This window comes from Mercenaria mercenaria, chromosome 2 (assembly GCF_021730395.1).
Source record: "Mercenaria mercenaria strain notata chromosome 2, MADL_Memer_1, whole genome shotgun sequence".
In the NCBI taxonomy this organism is placed as follows: Eukaryota; Metazoa; Mollusca; class Bivalvia; order Venerida; family Veneridae; genus Mercenaria; species Mercenaria mercenaria.
In genome coordinates, this window is record NC_069362.1 from 86,611,337 (window position 1) to 86,633,653 (window position 22,317).

The 22,317-nt window shown below is 35.7% G+C and overlaps 1 protein-coding gene across 2 annotated transcripts; it reads left to right on the forward strand.

Moving 5' to 3' along the window:
- Window positions 1-483: 483 nt before the first annotated feature.
- On the forward strand, window positions 484-20,388 carry LOC123564496 (histone acetyltransferase KAT8-like). 2 transcript variants are annotated; one of them, XR_006688994.2, is made up of 11 exons: window positions 484-662; window positions 3,473-3,544; window positions 4,527-4,708; window positions 5,431-5,484; window positions 6,572-6,736; window positions 7,106-7,195; window positions 9,280-9,420; window positions 14,184-14,277; window positions 14,839-14,989; window positions 15,349-16,420; window positions 16,456-20,388. XR_006688994.2 is itself a non-coding variant. In XM_045358131.2 (10 exons), the coding sequence occupies exons 1-10, from the start codon at window positions 587-589 to the stop codon at window positions 15,563-15,565; spliced, it is 1,242 nt and encodes a 413-aa protein (XP_045214066.1). In that variant the 5' UTR covers window positions 484-586; the 3' UTR covers window positions 15,566-20,388. The 2 variants fall into 2 exon arrangements, 1 of the variants encoding a protein (XP_045214066.1); XM_045358131.2 differs by having other exon boundaries at window positions 15,349-20,388.
- The last annotated feature ends 1,929 nt before the right edge of the window (window positions 20,389-22,317 follow it).

Consider the following 22,317-nt stretch of genomic DNA (forward strand, 5'->3'; position numbering starts at 1 on the left):
CGTTGTCCTGTGATTGAAGAGTAGTCCTTTTACTTATGCTTGATGAATTTGCAGCGGTCGCCAGTATCTGATGTTAGCATTATAAGGGAGTCAGTGGCGCAGGGGTGCAGATTGGACTGCAACGCCAGAGGCTGACATCCCAAGTAGTGTTCAGTGCTAGGTGATTAACTTAAATTGGTACTGTTTCCAGCAGTATCGGGCTAGACTGGATGCTGGGGAGGTAAATATGACGCCTGCCGTGGGCTCGGCTGGAAACACGTTGTTCCATCCATTCCAGGCGGGGGCATTCGTCAACTACCCACGATATACAAAAAACTTTACTCAAACACTTTACTACAATTATTATATTAGTATTATCTCAACATTTACTTTTATAAGATAATAAGACAATGAATAATGATATATATAATATATAATAGCAACTTACAATTCTCGAATATGGGTATACGGTACGGGTACAGTACGGGAATTAGAAACAACCATTTCACCGGAAGTAGACAGTTATTCCAAACAAAATACGAAATTTCTTTGTAATCTTGTTGTTTTTGTTGTTTAACTGATCTTAAGTCCTTAAAGCATCAGGGCCATGAAATCGGGCGACTCGGAAGTCATTCTTGAGATTGGAGATCATTATCTTGTCCGACGAAATGACAAAACTTGGCGTAAGTAAACTCAAAAGACAGAAAAACAACAATTTGAACAAAGCAGATGTCCCTGGTCGGACTTTACCTGTATCATTCGAAACGTAAATCTATCTGTCTTCCATTACTGTCTAAACCTTTACAGGTACCTAGACCATCAAACCTAGACACTTTAAATAACCCAGAAACCCCTAATAAATCACATGGAATCTGGAGGGCACTACAGTAGCTCGGACAAATCGTTTTGGCAGTGGCTACGATTACGGTACCATAATTCTAATCCGTATTCCTAGACACCTATGAGAATAGGCTAGGATTACGGAAGTATTTAAGAGGCATCAAATATATGTTAAGACATGCATAAATGATGTTGTAAACTTTATTTTTTTATGCCCCCGAAGGGAGGCATATAGTTTTTGAACCGTCTGTCGGTCTGTCCGCAATTTTCGTGTCCGGTCCATATCTTTGTCATCGATGGATGGATTTTCAAATAACTTGGCATGAATGTGTACCACAGTAAGACGACGTGCAGTGCGCAAGACCCAGGTCCGTAGCTCAAAGGTCAAGGTCACACTTAGACTTAAAGGATAGTGCATTGATGGGCGTGTCCGGTCCATATCTTTGTCATTGATGGATGGATTTTCAAATAACTTGGCATGAATGTGTACCACAGTAAGACAACATGCAGTGGGCAAGACCCAGGTCCGTAGCTCAAAGGTCAAGGTCACACTTAGACATTAAAGGATAGTGCATTGATGGGCGTGTCCGGTCCATATCTTTGTCATCGATGGATGGGTTTTGAAATAACTTGGCATAAATGTGTACCACAGTAAGACGACGTGTCATGCGCAAGACCCAGGTTCGTAGCTGAAAGGTCAAGGTCACACTTAGATGTTAAAGGATAGTGCATTGATGGGCGTGTCCGGTCCATATCTTTGTCATCGATGGATGGATTTTCAAATAACTTGGCATGAATGTGTACCACAGTAAGACGACGTGTCACACGCAAGACCCAGGTCCGTAGCTCAAAGGTCAAGGTCACACTTAGACGTTAAAGATCATTTTTCATGATAGTGCATTGATGGGCATGTCCGGTCCATATCTTTGTCATTCATGCATTGATTTTAAAATAACTATGCATGAATGTGTGACACAATAAGACAACGTGTCACGCGCAAGACCCAGTTCCGTAGGTCAAAGGTCCTAAACTCTAACATCGGCCATAACTATTCATTCAAAGTGCCATCGGGGGCATGTGTCATCCTACGGAGACAGCTCTTGTTTCACTTAAAATAGCGAAATATGAAAATGTATACAGGTGTTGATTTCGCCCGATTCTATATGTGAGGAAATCTAAAGTGACTGGCAAAATCAAAATTTAATCATAAGGCATTAAAAAAAAAAATTGTTTGTTTCCGGTATCCCGACCTACCCTAAATTTTTGGCCCTACCCTAAATGTTTTTATGGCCTTGGAGAATAATTTTTTCAACTTTTTGACAAAAAGTTGCAAAACTGAATTTTTTATGCTTTAAACATAGTCAGTGATGTTAGAAATCCAAACAAACAATTTTTTTTTTACGCCTTAATATTATACTAACCCGAAATGGCTGATCGATAACACAAAATAATAGGGCAGGCATGAGAAAAAAACACGATATTTTAAGTGAAATAAGTAAGTTTACAATAACATGCATGTCCTAACATACATTTGATGCCTCTTAAGTACTTCCGTAATCCTAGCCTATCCTCATAGGTGTGTCTAGGAATACGTAACTTCCGTAATCCTAGAATCGGAGGCTAGGATTATGGTACTGTAATCGTAGCCACTGGCAATCATTTTTTGGTTTTAAGTGATACTTTGGTCATTATTTCTGTCTGAAACCGGTGAATTTAGAAAGATGAGATATTCGTTATCCACACATTTGTTGACCATAGTGAAATGCAAGCAGTGCTGTTGCAGGTGGGTAGCTTGGGCAAAATAGTTACTTGAAAGCTTCAAATGTTGCTAAAATCTTACCTGTAAGCGAAATTCAAGAACTTTGTCCAACTATTTGGGATCCACACTAGCTAAATACAGCTAATTGGATTGTTAGCAATTTTCACTGTGTCAAAACGAGTTGAATGCCACCATTTTTACATGCCGAAGGTAACATTTCAGCTCCGCCTACATCAAGTTCAAATACTTAAGAGATTTTTGCGAGAAATGCGCCAACATTAAATCGCCCCTATTGGATGTACGCACCGTCTTGAGTGTACAATATACTGACTAAAGGTTAGGGTTAGGTTAAACATAGGTTTAAAAGTGTACATACAATTTGTTACCCATGAGTACACTCAATGCAGGAGATTTAATGTTGACTGTAGCAAGAAGTGTGAAAGCGAATCAAAATGTGTTAAACTAGAGGCAATTGTATTTAGCTAATTAGTGTTGTGGTTATGTTTTTGACACTTTGCATTCATTTGTCAACCTGTGCAAGTACAAAAGCAACATTATGTTTTCAAATTGTCAATTAACCAAGCAATTAATTGGCATTGCTACACAATTATTTGGTCTCAGTAAAAGAACAACTTGTAAGCTGCTTGTTTAGATGTATTAACTACTTAAAACAGACTTTCATTGATGAATTGATTTGAATGTATTTCTAGTTTTCACATTTTGATTTCATTTCTATTCAAGTCAGATACTGATCATGCTAAAATGTTGTGTCAGTGTTTATAAAAAAAACCTTCATCATGCCTTCATACAAGATGCAGAACAAATTGAAAGCTCAGTGTACATTTCCCACCCAATTTTGCTACTGATTATACTATATGTATAATTTTTTTGCAGATGCTGCTGAAATAATTCAGACACGTCCTAAAGAAACATCAGGAAATGAATACTATGTCCATTATGAAGGATGTAAGTATATTGTTTAACCGAAAGTTGACTTATTTAGCAGAGATGAGCTTCTAGGATTGTTGCATGTCCATTGTCCACATATTCTTAAAAGAACTTGTTCCTTTAGTGACCCATTACCAAATTCCTTCAGATCATTCTGTTTAGTTAAAAACATAGCCACCAGTGATCAGGGCAAGTGTTCTTTACATGACTATATCTAAGTCTTTAAAAATCTACTCTTGAACAGATGACCTGATTTTTAAAAAAATACAGAAATGTTCCTTAGGTGGGCTAAGGTGGCCCTTTATCAAATTCCTTCAATTCATTCTGTTTCATTAAAAGAAATGGTCGCCAGGTGATGGGTCTTGTTTTCTCTATATGACTGTATGGAAAAATTTTAACATCTGCCAGGGTCTGCGACTGCTGCTTCAGATCATTCTGTTCCATTATAAAAACTTGGCTGCCAGAGACATGAAAGAGCAGGGATAGTTTTCTCCCTATGGTATTGAAAACATTAAAATCGTCTCTGAAACTGCTGGCCCAGATTAAAAAGAAATTTCACACAAATGTTCCTTGAGTGACCTTCTACCAAATTCCTTAAAGCTCTTGCCCACAATACCTCCATCCCACCACATATTTATTACTAAGTTTCTTGTGTTGCATGATATTGTCGCTTAGAATCACATCATCATCCAACCCCAATGTCTCCAAGTATCCTTTATCATCATGCCCATACACACATTGCCTACCAATATTTATTTTGTGGGAACTTGTCAAAAAATACTGACACTATTTCAGAATAATTTCACATATATTTTCCTTGCTTGAACTATAATTTTTGTGCATCTTGTTAAAGAAAAAATGTATATAGATCATGTATGTACAAATGGTATTTCAGTCAAAATTTGAGAAAAGTTTAAATGGTAGGTTGAATTGTTTTGTTTGATATGTATTAACTTAATGTTACCTTTTACTTCAAAATTTATGTTGTTTGTTTGTTTAGTCAATCGTCGCCTTGATGAGTGGGTGGATTTGGACAGATTTGACCTGTCAAATAAGATTGAGGACCAGCAGAGTAAAATCAAAGACGTTACCGTAATGATGACAGATCTCAGTGACCGCACTGACAGGAAACTTACACGTAACCAGAAACGTAAACACGATGAAATAAACCATGTTCAGAAGGTAAACTCAGCACGTGTATATGTTTGTCTATATTACAAAGCATCGTCTTTACCTGAATATAACTTAATGGCACAGATTATTTTAAAGCTTGAAAAAGTTCAGGAATGTATTAAAGTCTTATGATGACAGCTGTAAACTTAGTTCTAATGTACTTGTAAAGCATTTTGAATAAAATCAAAGAAACATGAGCCGCGTCGTGGGAAAACCAACATAGTGGCTTTGCGACCAGCATGGATCCAGACCAGCCTGCGCATCAGTGCAGTCTGGTCAGGATCCATGCTGTTCGCTAACGATTTCTGTAATTGCAGTAGACTTTAAAAGCGAACAGCATGGATCCTGACCAGACTGCGTGAATGCGCAGGCTGGTCTGGATCCATGCTGGTCGCAAACCCACTATGTTGGTTTTCTCATGGCACGGCTCAGTCATGATTATTAATAGTTAATGTAATTAGTATTGTTTTATGGGAGTCAGTCTCAATGAAAAGTAATCTGATTCTTCTAAAATTTAATCTTTATAATCTTTAGTTAGTGCAGTTTTACACAATTTTTCATACAGTGTGGAGGCAAAGTTGATATCTAGACATACAATGTATTTCTTAATGTAAAAGACGTGTTTGATAAAACATGTACCGGTATCAACAATGTAGTATATCAGATTATAACTGTTTAGACAATGTCTTAATATTCTATATTGCACTAAATCAGAATGTTTTCATTTGTAGACATATGCAGAAATGGATCCGACTACAGCAGCATTAGAAAAAGAACATGAAGCAGTGAGTGCACTTAATCTTTTTATCTGTCTGTATATAATTACAGTTTTGATAAATACTGAAAAAACAATACACTCAAAATGGTGTGCACATTGGCCAGTGTTGCATTGAAAGTTTTTTTCATTTTCTATCTAATAGGCCACGCAATGGTTTTATTTAAAAGTTGATATCAACATATTTAATATAGTCAGCAATTGACCATGTGGATTTAAGTTCACAAGTTAGAAACCAGTGTCAGCATTTGTTATATGTTGTGTTCAAAAAAGGTTTCTGAAGTCAAATGGATGTCTGATATCATAACAGTTTTCAGTGCAGTCAATTCCTTTTCCAGATGTGGTTATCTCGGCAAAATGGACACTTGAGAAGCTGTCACACTTACACTGATGAGATATTTCTCTGTTATTAAAATGAGCCACACCATGAGAAAACCAACATAGTGCGTTTGCGACCAGCATGGATCCAGACCAGCCTGCGCATCCGTGCAGACTCATCAGGATCCATGTTGTTCACTAATGGTTTCTCTAATTGCAATAGGTTTTGAAAGCGAACAGCATGGATCCTGACCAGACTATGTGGATATGTTGGTTTTCTCATATCGCGGCTCAAAATTTTATCTCTGTCATTTATATGACTGAAAAATTGTTGAAAAAGATGTTAAACCCGAACACACACACACACAAAATTTTATCTAATTACATGCTGGTGATACTTATGCCATTGCTTGCTGTGTTAATTAAATAATAACATGCCATTTTACTTATATAATTACTTACTATGTTTCGGGGGCATCCATGGCCGAGTGGTTTAGGTCTTTGACTTAGAATCACTTGCCCCACACAGATGTGGGTTCAAGTCTCACTCTGGGCATTTACTTCTTCTTGTGATAAAGCCATCCTGCTGGCTTACAGAAGGTCATTGGTTCTATCCAGGTACCTGCCTATGATGAAATAATGATCAGAGTCACCCGAGGTTTTCCAATCAAAGCTGAAAGGTCACCATATGACCTATAATTACGTCGGTGCAAGGTTTAACTCAATTAAAAGCATACTTGCTATGTTACTTATATAATTTACTTGGCTGTGTTTTTCAGATTACAAAAGTGAAGTATATAGACAAGATACAGATAGGGAAGTATGAGATTGACACCTGGTACTTCTCACCATACCCAGAGGAGTACGGCAAACAACCCAAATTGTACATCTGTGAATATTGTCTCAAATACATGAAACTTGAGAAAACGTTCAGATATCATCAGGTAAAATATGTAATAAATTTGAAAGTTTTTATAACCAGTATAAGTTTTATCTTATTATGGTAAGAAAATTCTGAATAAATGTAATGGAAAAAAACTGTTTTATGTGAAAAAATTATTGCCAGATATTATGGCTAGAGTATAGTTACAAAGGATAAATTCCAATAACTTCATAACCTACTTAGCTTGAATCTTTGCAGTTGTGCAAATTTATTTCTGCAGAAACACAGTTGAGGTAATGTTGTTCTAGTAAATGGTTACATTTCTAAATTTTGGCAATAAATAGATATTACCTTCCTGTATTGTTTTTCTTTTCAGTAGTGGAAAAAGTGTTTAAATGTCTGAAAAATATAGAAAGATTGTGTATTTCAGAGTCAGTGTGTATACAGGTTTCCTCCAGGCAAGGAGATATACAGGAAAGGAACTCTGTCATTGTTTGAGGTAGACGGCAAGGATAGTAAGGTAAGCATGTCTGTACAAGGTATAAACCTCACTACATCATGAAGCATTGTTTCACATCATCATAGTCAGGAAAACGTTCAGCTTGTTTACACAATGTCTGGTGTTCTATTCAGGTGCCCACCTCTGAAATACTGCCTGGAGATTTGAACGTCTATGCTATTTTAGCTTGACACTCAAGCTTTTTGAAGAAAAGTGAGAGTATTCTATTCACCAGGGCTTCAGCATCACACCCTGGATAAAGTTTTACATGCAAGTTTATATCTTGGTCAGCATGGCACGAATTGAAACTTCAAACAAGGCTTCTTAGTCATCAGACCTACTGAAATAACCAGATAATTATGTCTTCCCCCCCGGGGGAGACATATTGTTTTTGCCCTGTCCGTCCATCCGTACGTCACACTTCATTTCCGAGCAAAAACTGGAGAACCATTTGACCTAGAACCTTCAAACTTCATAGGGTTGTAGGGCTGCTGGAGTAGAGGACTACTATTGTTTTTGGGGTCACTCCGTCAAAGATCAAGGTCACAGGGGCCTGAACATTGAAATCCATTTCCAATCAGTAACTTGAGTACCACTTGACCCAAAACGTTGAAACTTCATAGGATGATTGAACATGCACAGTAGATGACCCCTATCGATTTTGGGGTCACTCCATTAAAGGTTAAGGTCACAGGGGCCTGAACATTGAAAACCATTTCCGGTCAGTAACTTGAGAACCACTTGACCCAGAATGTTGAAACTTAATAGGATGATTGGTCATGCAGAGTAGATGACCCCTAACAATTTTGGGGTCACTCTGTTAAAGGTCAAGGTCACAGGGGCCTGAACGTGGAAAACAATTTCCAGTCAATTACTTGAGAACCTCTTGACCCAGAATGTTGAAACTTCATAGGATGATTGTTCATGCAGAGTAAATGACCCCTATTGTTTTTGGGATCACTCCGTTAAAGGTCAATGTCACAGGGGCCTGAACATTGATAACCAGTTCCAATCAATAACTTGAGAACCACTTGACCCAGATTGTTGAAACTTCATAGGATGATTTAACATGCAGAGTAGATGACCCCTATTGATTTTGGGGTCAATCTATTAAAGGTCAAGGTCACAGGGGCCTGGTCATGTAAAATCATTGTTTGGAAATAACTTGAGAACCACTTGACCTAGAATGTTGAAACTTAATAGGATGATTGGACATGCAGAGTAGATGACCCCTATTTATTTTGAGGTCACTTGATCAAAGGTCAAGGTCACAGGAGCCTGAACAGTGACTTGAGAACTACAAGGCCAAGAGTGTTTAAATTTAGCTGGATGACTGGACATGCCAAGTAGATGATCCCTATTGCAGCCAACCATCAGTGTCTATTTGACTTTCGCTCCTGACCCCTATTGACTTCTTTCCTATAGGACTTTGCATTGGGGGAGACATGCGCTTTTTTACAAAAGCAATTTCTAGTTCTTGGTTGAATTGAAGACATATTGTGGCACTTTTTCGCCTTAGAAAATTTTATCAAAGTTTTACTTGAAAAACTACATGTATCAAGTTTTATCTCAGAGACCACTATATATTAGATTAAAACCACACTTTGCTTCCCAGTCATCAGACCTACTGAAATAACCAAGTTAGATACCTTTTTAATTAGATTTGGTATGATATATAGCTTTTTTGACTTAAAAATTCAGTTCAAGTTTTGCATGCAACTAACTATCAAATTGTATCTCAGTAAAAAATTGAAACTTCACTGAAGAGATGTTTCCTATCAAACATTGCCTCGTAGTTGAAATTAATTCATGTTACTGCTGCTAATTAGCGTTGAAAATTTGGTTGAAGTTTACATGCAAGTTGTTCACTAATCATTTCACTAATAGAATTTTTATTTATAAATAGATTGTAATAAAATAATTCAGTGTTATAAGTCTTGCCGATATATGACACATGTTCAACTCTGAAGTTGATGAATAGTCAAAGAGTGCTGTCTTTGCAAACTGTTTCATGGATGGAGGGGAAAAAAATTAAGTTCCATTTAAATGTTTGCAAGAAAATTAATTAAAATTTCCAGTAGTCTCATGTTAGCAATGTCTTACAGATATATTGCCAGAATTTGTGTTTACTTGCCAAGTTGTTCCTGGACCACAAGACGCTGTACTTTGATGTGGAGCCATTCTTGTTCTATATCCTCACAGAAGTTGACAGGCATGGATGTCACTTAGTGGGATATTTCTCCAAGGTAACATATAGTTTGCTGCGTGTTACTCTTACAGAGGTAGACAGCCTTGGATGTCTCCTTGTAGTATACGTATAAGTTAACATGTAGTTTGTTGAGTATTATTGTATATCTGCACAGAGGTTGACAAGCATGGATGTCACCTGGTGTGATACTTCTCCAAGGTAACATATAGTTTGTTGAGTTTTATTCTGTGTCTTCAGTCTTCACAGAGGTCGACAAGCTTGGATCTCACCTGGTAGTATATTTCTCTAAGGTAAAACATAGTTAAGTATTATTCTGTATCCTCATAGAAGCCAACAGGCATAGATGTCACCTGGTGGGATACTTCTCCAAGGTAACATGTAGTTGGTTGAGTTTTATTCTGTATCTTCACATGGATCTCACCTGGTAGTATACTTCTTTAAGATAACATATAAGTTGTCAAGTATTATTCTATATCCTCATAGAAGCCAACAGGCATAGATGTCACCTGGTGGGATACTTCTCCAAGGTAACATGTAGTTGGTTGAGTTTTATTCTGTATCTTCACATGAATCTCACCTGGTAGTATACTTCTCTAAGGTAACACATAGTTTGTCAAGTATTATTCTATATCCTCATAGATGCCAACATGCATAGATGTCACCTGGTGGGATACTTTTCCAAGGTAACACATAGTTTGTCAAGTATTATTCTATATCCTCATAGATGCCAACATGCATAGATGTCACCTGGTAGTATACTTCTCCAAGGTAACACATAGTTTGTCAAGTATTATTCTATATCCTCATAGATGCCAACATGCATAGATGTCACCTGGCAGTATACGTCTCTAAGGTAACACATAGTTTGTCAAGTATTATTCTATATCCTCATAGATGCCAACATGCATAGATGTCACCTGGCAGTATACTTCTTTAAGGTAACACATAGTTTGTCAAGTATTATTCTATATCCTCATAGATGCCAACATGCATAGATGTCACCTGGCAGTATACTTCTTTAAGGTAACACATAGTTTGTCAAGTATTATTCTATATCCTCATAGATGCCAACATGCATAGATGTCACCTGGCAGTATACTTCTTTGAGGTAACACATAGTTTGTCAAGTATTATTCTATATCCTCATAGATGCCAACATGCATAGATGTCACCTGGCAGTATACTTCTTTAAGGTAACACATAGTTTGTCAAGTATTATTCTATATCCTCATAGATGCCAACATGCATAGATGTCACCTGGCAGTATACTTCTTTAAGGTAACACATAGTTTGTCAAGTATTATTCTATATCCTCATAGATGCCAACATGCATAGATGTCACCTGGCAGTATACTTCTTTAAGGTAACACATAGTTTGTCAAGTATTATTCTATATCCTCATAGATGCCAACATGCATAGATGTCACCTGGAAGTATACGTCTCTAAGGTAACACATAGTTTGTCGAGTATTATTCTATATCCTCATAGATGCCAACATGCATAGATGTCACCTGGCAGTATACTTCTCTAAGGTAACACATAGTTTGTCAAGTATTATTCTATATCCTCATAGATGCCAACATGCATAGATGTCACCTGGCAGTATACTTCTCTAAGGTAACACATAGTTTGTCAAGTATTATTCTATATCCTCATAGATGCCAACATGCATAGATGTCACCTGGCAGTATACTTCTCTAAGGTAACACATAGTTTGTCGAGTATTATTCTATATCCTCATAGATGCCAACATGCATAGATGTCACCTGACAGTATACTCTTAAGGTAACACATAGTTTGTCAGTATTATTCTATATCCTCATAGATGCCAACATGCATAGATGTCACCTGGCAGTATACTTCTTTAAGGTAACACATAGTTTGTCAGTATTATTCTATATCCTCATAGATGCCAACATGCATAGATGTCACCTGGCAGTATACTTCTCTAAGGTAACACATAGTTTGTCAAGTATTATTCTATATCCTCATAGATGCCAACATGCATAGATGTCACCTGGCAGTATACTTCTCTAAGGTAACACATAGTTTGTCGAGTATTATTCTATATCCTCATAGATGCAAACATGCATAGATGTCACCTGGCAGTATACGTCTCTAAGGTAACACATAGTTTGTCGAGTATTATTCTATATGCTCATAGATGCCAACATGCATAGATGTCACCTGGCAGTATACTTCTTTAAGGTAACACATAGTTTGTCAAGTATTATTCTATATCTCATAGATGCCAACATGCATAGATGTCACCTGGCAGTATACTCTCTAAGGTAAACATAGTTTTTTCGAGTATTATCTATATCTCATAGAGCCAACATGCATAGATGTCACCTGGCAGTATACTTCTCTAAGGTAACACATAGTTTGTCGAGTATTATTCTTATCCTCATAGATGCACATGCATAGATGTCCCTGCAGTATACTTCTCTAAGGTAACAATAGTTGTCGAGTATTATTCTATATCCTCATAGATGCAACATGCATAGATGTCACCTGGCAGTATACTTCTAAGGTAACACATAGTTTGTCAAGTATTATCTATATGCTCATAGATGCCAACATGCATAGATGTCACCTGGTAGTATACTTCTCTAAGATAACATTTAGTTGGTTGAGTATTGCTCTGTATCGTTAACCCGCAAGGATGTCACCTAGTAGTATACTTCAAGTACTATATAATATATAACCTATAGTTTGTTAAGTTTTATTTGTGATCGCGCAGTGTCCGTCGTCTGTACGTGCGTCCGTCCGTGCGTAAACTTTTCCTTGTGACATTTCTAGAGGTCCATTTTAATGGATCTTTATGAAAATGGTCAGAAGTTCATCTTGGTAATCTAGGTCAAGTTCGAAACTGGGTTACGTGCCGTCAAAAACTAGGTCAGTAGGTCTAAAAATAGAAAAACCTTGTGACCTCTCTAGAGGCCATATCTCCAAGGATTCATGAAAGTTGGTCAGAAGTTCACCTTGATGATATCTAGGTCAAGTTCGAAACTGGGTCACGTGCCTTCAAAAACTAGGTCAGTAGGTCAAATAATAGAAAAACCTTGTGACCTCTCTAAAGGCCATATTTTTCATGGGATCTGTATGAAAGTTGGTCTGAATGTTCATCTTGATGATATCTAGGTCAAGTTCGAAACTGGGTCACGTGCCTTCAAAAATTAGGTCAGTAGGTCGAAAAATAGAAAAACCTTGTGACCTTTCTAGAGGCCATATATTTCACAAGATCTTCATGAAAATTGGTCAGAGTGTTCACCTTGATGATATCTAAGTCAAGTTCAAAAACTGGGTCACGTGCCATCAAAAACTATGTCAGTAGGTTAAATAATAGAAAAACCTTGTGACCTCTCTAAAGGCCATATTTTTCATGGGATCTGTATGAAAGTTGGTCTGAATGTTCATCTTGATGATATCTAGGTCAGGTTCGAAACTGGGTCAGGTGCGGTCAAAAACTAGGTCAGTAGGTCTAAAAATAGAAAAACCTTGTGACCTTTCTAGAGGCCATATATTTCATGAAATCTTCATGAAAATTGGTCAGAATGTTCACCTTGATGATATCTAAGTCAAGTTCGAAAGTGGGTCACGTGCCATCAAAAACTAGGTCAGTAGGTCAAATAATAGAAAAACCTTGTGACCTCTCTAAAGGCCATATTTTCCATGGGATCAGTATGAAAGTTGGTCTGAACGTTTATCTTGATGATATCTAGGTCCAGTTTGAAAGTGGGTCACATGCCGTCAAAAACTAGGTCAGTAGGTCAAATAATAGAAAAACCTTGTGACCTCTCTAAAGGCCATATTTTTCAATGGATCTTCATGAAAGTTGGTCTGAATGTTCATCTTGATGATATCTAGGTCAAGTTCGAAACAGGGTCATGTGCGGTCAAAAACTAGGTCAGTAGGTCTAAAAATAGAAAAACCTTGTGACCTCTCTAGAGGCCATACTTGTGAATGGATCTCCATAAAAATTGGTCAGAATGTTCATCTTGAAATAGAAAAACCTTGTGACCTCTCTAGAGGCCATACCCTTGAATGGATCTTCATGAAAATTGGTCAGAATATTCACCTTGATGATATCTAGGTCAAATTTGAAACTGGGTCACGTGCCTTAAAAAACTAGGTCAATAGGTCAAATAATAGAAAAACCTTGTGACCTCTCTAGAGACCATATTTTTCAATGGATCTTCATGAAAATTGGTCAGAATTTTTATCTTGATAATATCTAGGTCAAGTTCAAAACTGGGTCACATGAGCTCAAAAAACTAGGTCACTATGTCAAATAATAGAAAAAACGACGTCATACTCAAAACTGGATCATGTGGGAAGAGGTGAGCGATTCAGGACCATCATGGTCCTCTTGTTCTATATCCTCACAGAGGTTGACAGGCATTGATGTCACTTGGTAATATACTTCTCCAAGGTAACACACAGTCTTTTAGGTATTTTAGTCCTAATTTTGTACAGGAAACAAACATTTCATTCTAATGTAGCTGGATTTGACTGTCAGTTAAACAAAGAAGGAAATTATAAGTATGATATACCTTGTATTCTGTGATAAACAACAGGATTGGGCTCAGCGCTTGAAATACCTTCCTCAGTCTGCCTCTTTATGAACTTCATTCATATTTATGTCTGCGACCTTCAGTTGTTTAGTCGACCTTGAAAATTATATTTTACACTCAAAGTAGGATAGATGAGACTTTTTGTCAACTCTTACATGTGATAACTAGATAAGAGAGGAGGCAGTTGAAGCAAAGAAAAATATGAATGTGTGTATGTTACAGGAGAAAGAATCTCCAGATGGAAATAATGTAGCATGTATTCTTACCCTACCACCATTCCAGAGGAAAGGATATGGAAAATTCCTTATAGCATTCAGTATGTACATTTTATTTTGTTGGTTACAAAAAAATAAACTTGTCTAGACAGTTTTGTTTTATTCTTTTCAGTGAAATTCTTGATTATATCAGTGAAATAAAATTGATAATTTCACCGTTTTAAAGTGGTAAAAGTACCATAATGTTCTATACCATTTCCCGAGTATTTTAAGTTGAGATAAGAAGTTCTTGCATGCCAGGCAGAATTTTCCCATGTTTTTGCCAGTGCTAGAAAAACTCGTCTTACACCTCGGTGTAAGATGACTCGCGTGCTCCATTTTATGAATGAATGCGTAAACTCACGCTACTATAATAAAATAGTGCTCTAAAGAAAAGCATTCTTTTAACTTCATTTTTTTTATTGATTAAAGAATATGGCATGCTAAAAATAGAACCTATAACTAATTGAAGGTGCAGATGGATATATCTGGCTCTCAGGTAACTGTTTTGCAGTAAACTTGGCAGAGCCTCATTACCATCTAAAAAGTTACACTACAGCAAGATATCTCCATCTGCACCTTCAGCCAATGAAAGATACTTATATCATTATATATGTTTGTAGGTTATGAGTTATCGAAGCTAGATGGCACAGTTGGTTCACCAGAGAAACCGTTATCTGATCTTGGCAAGCTCAGCTACAGAAGTTACTGGTCCTGGGTACTTCTTGAAATACTCCGTGATTTTAGAGGAACTCTCTCAATTAAAGATCTCAGGTAAGAAGAAAACATTTTAATACAAAGAAATTTCATACAGACAAGTCTTAATTTTATAGGAATTAATCGATGCAAACATCCATGACATGAAAATTTAACGCACTATACTTTGCCATGTAATACATTCAACACAATATATTTTGAGGATGTAAAGTGCACATTGCTGTCTTCAGAAAATGAAATTTTATATATTTCTGTTGAATTATAGAATGCTTAAAATTAACAATAAAAAGAGACATAAAATATCACATTGCTTTTGTGGTTCACATATTCCCCAAAATAAGACAGTATACAATTAAGAGGATTTGTCTGCCATTTTTTGTTTAATTTGTATAAACTGGATATTGTATTTATTACAGTGAGATGACCAGCATCACACAGAACGATATCATCAGTACATTACAGTCTCTTAACATGGTGAAATACTGGAAGGGTCAGCATGTGATCTGTGTCACACCAAAGCTTGTGGAGGAACATCTGAAAAGCTCACAGTATAAGCGTCCCGTACTGACTGTAGATACTGTCTGTCTGAGATGGGAGCCACCACGCAAACAACAGAAACTGAAGAAAGTTTAAATATGCAAGCTCACAAATGTAATATGACCATTTGCTGGAAAATCTGATGCTTGTGGAAGGAAAACGAGGACCATTCAAATAAAGTGTCAGCACTTTGACTATGTGTTCTATGCAGACTTCCATTTTATGACAAAATGAAAGAAATGTCAGCAGAAAGGAAGAATCTTTGTTGATAAGAATAACAGTCTGTCTAGATAGCTTGTGTCTGTCAAGGCTCGTCTTGTATTTTTTCATTGACATAGAGAAAATTTCTAGAGTAATAAGGGAAAATAAGTCCTTACACTTCATACTTTTTTTTCAAACTATAATTGATATGAACTGTAGTTGTTCATATGACAATCTACAAAATCATATCTTGTTTGAAATGATATGCATTATGTAATAGCTTTCAAGAAAAATTAAGTACTGCAAATATATACTGTAAAATCATTTAATTTCGTGGGCAGGAAATTTCGTGGTTTTGGTCAAAATGGCAATTTCGTGGGGATATGAATTTGTGGATTTCAACTTTTGAACATAAAATGAATGGGAATTTTACTTCTTTGTTGGGATTAAACTTTGTATATTGACTCTACCATGAAATCCATGAAAATTAGTCCACCCACGAATATTAATGATTTCACAGTATTTAACACTTGGTTTACTTTGTAACTTGGTGGAGAAGTCTTTATATCCTGGGCAATAATTACTGTTTCCACATGAAAAATACTATATGTGGTAGACTTAGTAACTTTAAAAAAAGTATACTATATTGAAAATGAAACAAGTATTTGACATTAATAATAATAGCAATAACGATAAAAAGAGTGTTTCCAATTTGTGCTGGAGGAGGTCTGTTCTATATTGACACAACAAGTGTTCAAAAGCAAACTGTTGTTCTTTACTCACAGTCAGTTAGAATAGTTTTCAGTCATGGATATCTGAGGCTAATATCATGAAATAAAGAAGCAGATTTGATTGAAAATAATGATAGATGAAAATAAAAAAAAAAGAAATGTTGTCTTAGAAGGAAAATGGACGCCAGTGTTCAGATATTTTGGAAGTTGATAACAGGTTGTAAAATATCTTGCTTTATTACATTGATGTGTAGGTTGATAGACTTGTGACAGGAAACATTAGAATCCTTGTTACAATGTAACCTCAGTGTCCAACAAATTAATAATCTTGCTGGTAGCCCAGCATTTTTTTGTCGTTGCCCAGAAAATTAAACCCCGAACATATAAACTTGCTCTATCCGAACCCAACTTACTGAAATGTGAGAATCAAAGGGGTATGCAACAATGTTTGGTTAATAAATTTAAAAACATCAAAATAAACCTGTGTGTTTGTTTCAGTTCCGCGGACACATTCATATCGTATTAGTGTGCATATATGTTTGAATGACAATAAATGTTTATTTTAATGTTAATACAATGTATTGTCCAAATATTGTTACAGACCCCTTTGGTTAACAATGATGGAAAACAGAAAAAATGGTCAATATTTCATTCTCTTTATTCATAGAAATTTTGACAGGTACCTTAGTCTTGATTGACTCTTGTTAAATTTAGTGTTATTTCTAGAGTTCAAAAAGCATTTCTAGATGTTTATAGTTAAGTATTCATCACATGTATGATTATTGCATCAGTTACTTTATATCACAGAATAAAGTGGTAAATGATATCTTCCCAAAACCATTACTAGAGTTTACAAAGGTTTTTTTTTTTTTCATTACATTATATTTTTGTCAAAGCATTCAAGTCTTTTGCTTAAAAAATGTCACCAAGGATGTCAACTTATTCATATAAATATGAAATTGTGGAAGGCCTTTTAGTTTGAAACCAGGATCATACAACATAATAAAATGGTCTGTTTCAGGTCACATTGAACACTAATATTTATCAAAACTCATGTTATATTGATTAGGTCTTTCATAAATATTTCATAAACAAGAACGTGCTGAAACAGTCTGTAAAAAAATATATATCCAAAATATACTATCCGGGTTCTGGTACACTTTCGGAATGTTGTGTTAAAGTGGTTTTTGCTCAGATTACTTGACTCACTAAGGTAAACCAGAGATAGTTTCTCAAATTTTGATGTTAATTATCATAAAAAATTACACTGATAGCTTTTTAGAAGGAATTAATTTGGAAAATTTGCATATGGCAGGGTGTTATTAGAATTGTGAACAGACATTCTAAACTCATGTTAGCTTTCGAAATTAATTAAAAATTGTGGATTTTCTAGTTGAAATTACGGTAGGACCAGACTACTTAGTTATATACTTATTATAGTAAACAATGGTGTAATTTAAAGGTTGCATGAAGAAATCTTACATGGCACTTTTCACATGCTAGGTGATCAGCTGGCCGCTTACAGATAATTCATTAATTGGCGTGTTTTTGTCGTGGTTTTCCTCTTTTTTTTATGGATTAATACTCTATATCAATTAATATTAACACTTTAATGATTCTCATTACCTCTGCACTCGCTGTGACGTAATCTGTTGATAAAAATCGGTGAGAAGGCAGAGAATGTTTCTGCAGCTACCGTTGAAATTATCGATAATGGGCGGGATTAAATATAAACTAGTTTAAACCATTTACGACTGGATAATCATTACACATGGTCATCTGTTGTTTATTGCAAGCTAAAATCGAGTAAACGACCGGATATGATTTTGTAAATAATACAACGACTGGGCTACTGATGCTTTAGATTTATGGTTGCCCAGCGGGCTTACTTCCGGATTTTTTTGGTAGCCCGACGAAAATTTCTGGTAGCCCGCGGGCTCCGGGCAATTGATTTGTTGGACACTGAACCTAAGTAATTTCAGAATTACCAGATATAATAGACAGGTTTTTGCCATTTTGTGTGAAAAACACATAAAATTGTTATTTGCATGCTGTTATTAATTTTTGAAATTTCTTCAACTGGGGTGCCATTTTCAAATGTAAATCCTAATACTCTTTTTTTTTTTGTTAGTTCTTATGTTTTTGTGTTGTTGTTTTTTTATTGAGTTCTTTTTAACATAGAATCAAACAGAGACATTATCACCAGGATTCATATCAACATGGTTACTCCTTACCAATTTGTGTTCAGAATAGTTTCTGTTTGTAGAAAACTTTATGTTGTATTGCCTGTCATCAAATATAGCCAATTTCATTTGTAATTATTTTATTCAAATTCATCACTGGTGAAAATCTTTAAAATATTTAAAGTTTGTTGTTGTTTAGGGGCAACCTTTCAGATCTTGTTTCAGAATTCTAGAAATTTTATATTTGTTACATATTTATTTGATTACAGGAAATATTGACCAATAATACTTTATATTAGACAATTATTGACTTCTGAGCCATTAAATATTAATATTTGCCAGAAGAGGGATATACTGACCAGGGCAATACCCAAAATCAGTATTGCCTACTTCTAATAAATATCACATATGCAGTAGCTCAAGAGATTGTCTTCTTCCTTTTCTGTGGCAGGAGAACTTACCAGTATTTCCTAGCTTTAGACAGAAAAACACAGCTGAAAACACAGAAAAATTGAATATGATATATATTCAGTGTGAAAGGTAGCAGTTTCCATCAATGGGAAATGAGTTTATTTGTAGATAATATAAAAACAGTTGCAATCTTATTAAATGAAACTTTGATATTCATGTTGGAGCATGTCCCTTTAAAAAGCATAATTTGTGTAGACGTTTTGTAAACTTTAGTAAATCTCATTGTTTATATTATTTCTGTAACATTTAAAAAAAAAATCTTGTTTTGTTCTCTTGTTTCTTATCAGTGTTTCAACTTGATAACAAAATACTACACTTTTGTATGTGTTCATAAACTGCCGAGACCAAATTCATTGCCAGCCCATTGTTATAGAACATAGAAGAAAAATTCAAATTGAGACCTGGAAAAGTGCTGTAGACTGTTCTTTTACTCTTCATGGTACTTGAAATTGCAAGTTAAAGTTGTCAAGAGTATGCATTTAAATTTTTGCAGTTCACAGACTTGTTTGTGTTGTAAAAAAATCTGCTAAGATATGCAGTGTTTATGCTGTATCAGCTGGCTGGAACATAATTCATGGCATATTGTCAATTTCAGCATGGAGGTAATATAGAGACCATCTCTATATTACCTCCATGATTTCAGCAAGAAAACAGCAGTGGTCTTGACAAAAAAAAAACAGGATAATAAATTTCTATTATTGAAGCAGTATACATATTACTTCAGTTTTACATTTGTCTTATATTGATGAAGAAACAAGTTCTGTTAACTTACATTATGTTTATGGAGACAAATATTCACCTCTGTGTAGTGTCACTGTGTCAGTCACTGCCATGACTTTTCATTAGCATAATAAGATAACTGAAGTGTGATGAATAAGTGTCTTTATAGATGGTATTGCAGCTGTTGGTGACAGTGCAGCCTGCTTTCATTAGTGTTCCAAGTCACAGAAACACTTTGGATATGAAGAATTTCGTTCTGTTTCAGTTTGAAGTGTAATGAAACTTTAAAAGTGACAAAATTAATGAAAACAGTCAGATTTATGAAAGAAATGTATGTTGATCTGCACCTTCCCCGGATCTGTCACTGGGGAGATATGTCGTATTTTGTATATTTTGGATTGGTTTAATCGATGTTAGTTTAAACTTCTTGCATCCTCTGATTGTTGTTTTGGTTTGAAAGAATGTTAGCCAATGCAGATACATGTTTTTGTATATTATTTTTCCTGTTTGAAACTTATCTTTTCTAAATAAGAACAAAAGTTTTGTTTAAATGTTTACACTTTCTATCACTCTGTTTAACATTGCCAAACTGGAATTAAAAATGAAAATCTTTCATCTTTGCTTTGTTTTTATTTTGCTTGATTGATTTAAATTGTAGGACAAATTTTGTGCCCAGATGTGAGTTTAAAGGTGGAACTATAACATGTATTGCAAACTCCATTTACCACATAGATAGAAAACTTCAGAGGTCATAAAGATATTATGCATCTTACAAGAAATATTGGAACTTTATGAATGCTATTGCCTTGTTACTAATTATGTCTCCCACACCACTGTGGTGGGAGACATATTGATTTACTCCTGTCTGTGTGTGTGTACGTCCGACCATCTGTCACAAATCTTGTCTGCGCTCTAAGTTGAACAATTCTCATTAGATCTCACTAAACTTGAACAAAATGTGTTTGCCAATATGTCCCCAGCCAAGTTTGATAACTAGCCAAATCGGCCCAGGGGAGCGTTTCATCAAAGTTCCTAGGATTTTTATGATAGGACCGCTCCTAGGATGTTCTTAAGATTTTCTTAAGTGCGTTTCAACAAAAGTTCCTAAGACAAATATGGACTTAGGTGCTACTCTTCCGAAGGAGGTAAAATCACGGTCGGCGAAATCAACATCCGGTGTTTTCTATCACATTCGCGCTTTGATGTCTGCTGTCAAAACTGTCAAACTATGGAGTCCAAGGCTTATTTCAAGCGTAAAGAAAACTGGAACACAGAAGAAGTGGAAGCCTTGGTCCAGGCAATTAGTGAATATAAAGATGTGTTGACAGCCAGACTGTCAATGACCGTGACATCTGAGCGGAAAGCCAAAACGTGGGAAAAGGTGGTGGAGAGATATGTTCTGACTGAGTAACTCACTCACTGACTCAGATAAATTTCTCACTCAAGTCAAGTTATCTGTACTCCAAGTCTAAAAATTATAGAGCCAGCTCAAACCCAAACATTAAAAACCAAATTATTGCTGACTTTCAGGTGACATATTTACCAATACCCAAATAAACGGCAAATTTATATTTTCAACGACAGTCTCCCATTGTAATTTCTTGTCGCCATTGGATTTTGCTCTCTAAATTTGAAGTAGATCTATTACGAGAAACTTAATGTGAATTTCATCGGGTGCAACTCGAAATTCATTTCGTTTACATGCGAATCAATGCATGAGTAAACTGTAATTTTGTAGATTCTTATTTTAAAAATAACAACAATGAGCTGCTATCAACTAGTTTTATTACCCCAAAGACACATGTGTAGTTTCAATTCAATATCTGCATTAGTTTTGGAGATAGTAACTTGCATGTAAAACTTTAACCAGAATTTTCCAAAAGGGGGCATAATTTTCTCAGAATACATGCCAGAGTTATGGAACTTGACCCAGTGAGGTTGGTAATTGACCTAGAAAAAGAATAAATAAGTTTCAAAGCTTTATGCCTTTAAATGATAGCTGTATGTACTTGCATGCAAAAACTGAACCAAGGTGTGACGCCGACGCCGACGCCAGGGGTGAGTAGAATAGCTAGACTATTCTTCGAATAGTCGAGCTAAAAATGAGAGATTTTACTTAGAAACAACAGAATATTTAGTTACGGATTTTATCATTTTATGCAATGTCTTTAGTCAAATACAACTAGTTCAAAAATTATAGATACGTATGGAGTGCATATAAAATGTATACATATATTGTTATAGTGTAATGTACTTTGAGAGAGAGAGAGAGAGAGAGAAAGGGGGGGGGGGGGGGTGAGGGGGAGAGAGAGAATTTACATAACTATGCATACCAAACCTGAACTTGCCTTAGCTTCGTCGACATGTACGTTTGGGGCCTGAATTGGGCAGATGATGATTAAAATGGTGAATTTACCAAAAATGGTCAAATTTTCCTTGTTCATGCAAACTGTATGTTAAATGACCATACAGGATCCTTGTCCTGCAATTCCACGAGAATTTGTCTCTCTGTGCATATGTATATGATATGCGTAAGTTGTTC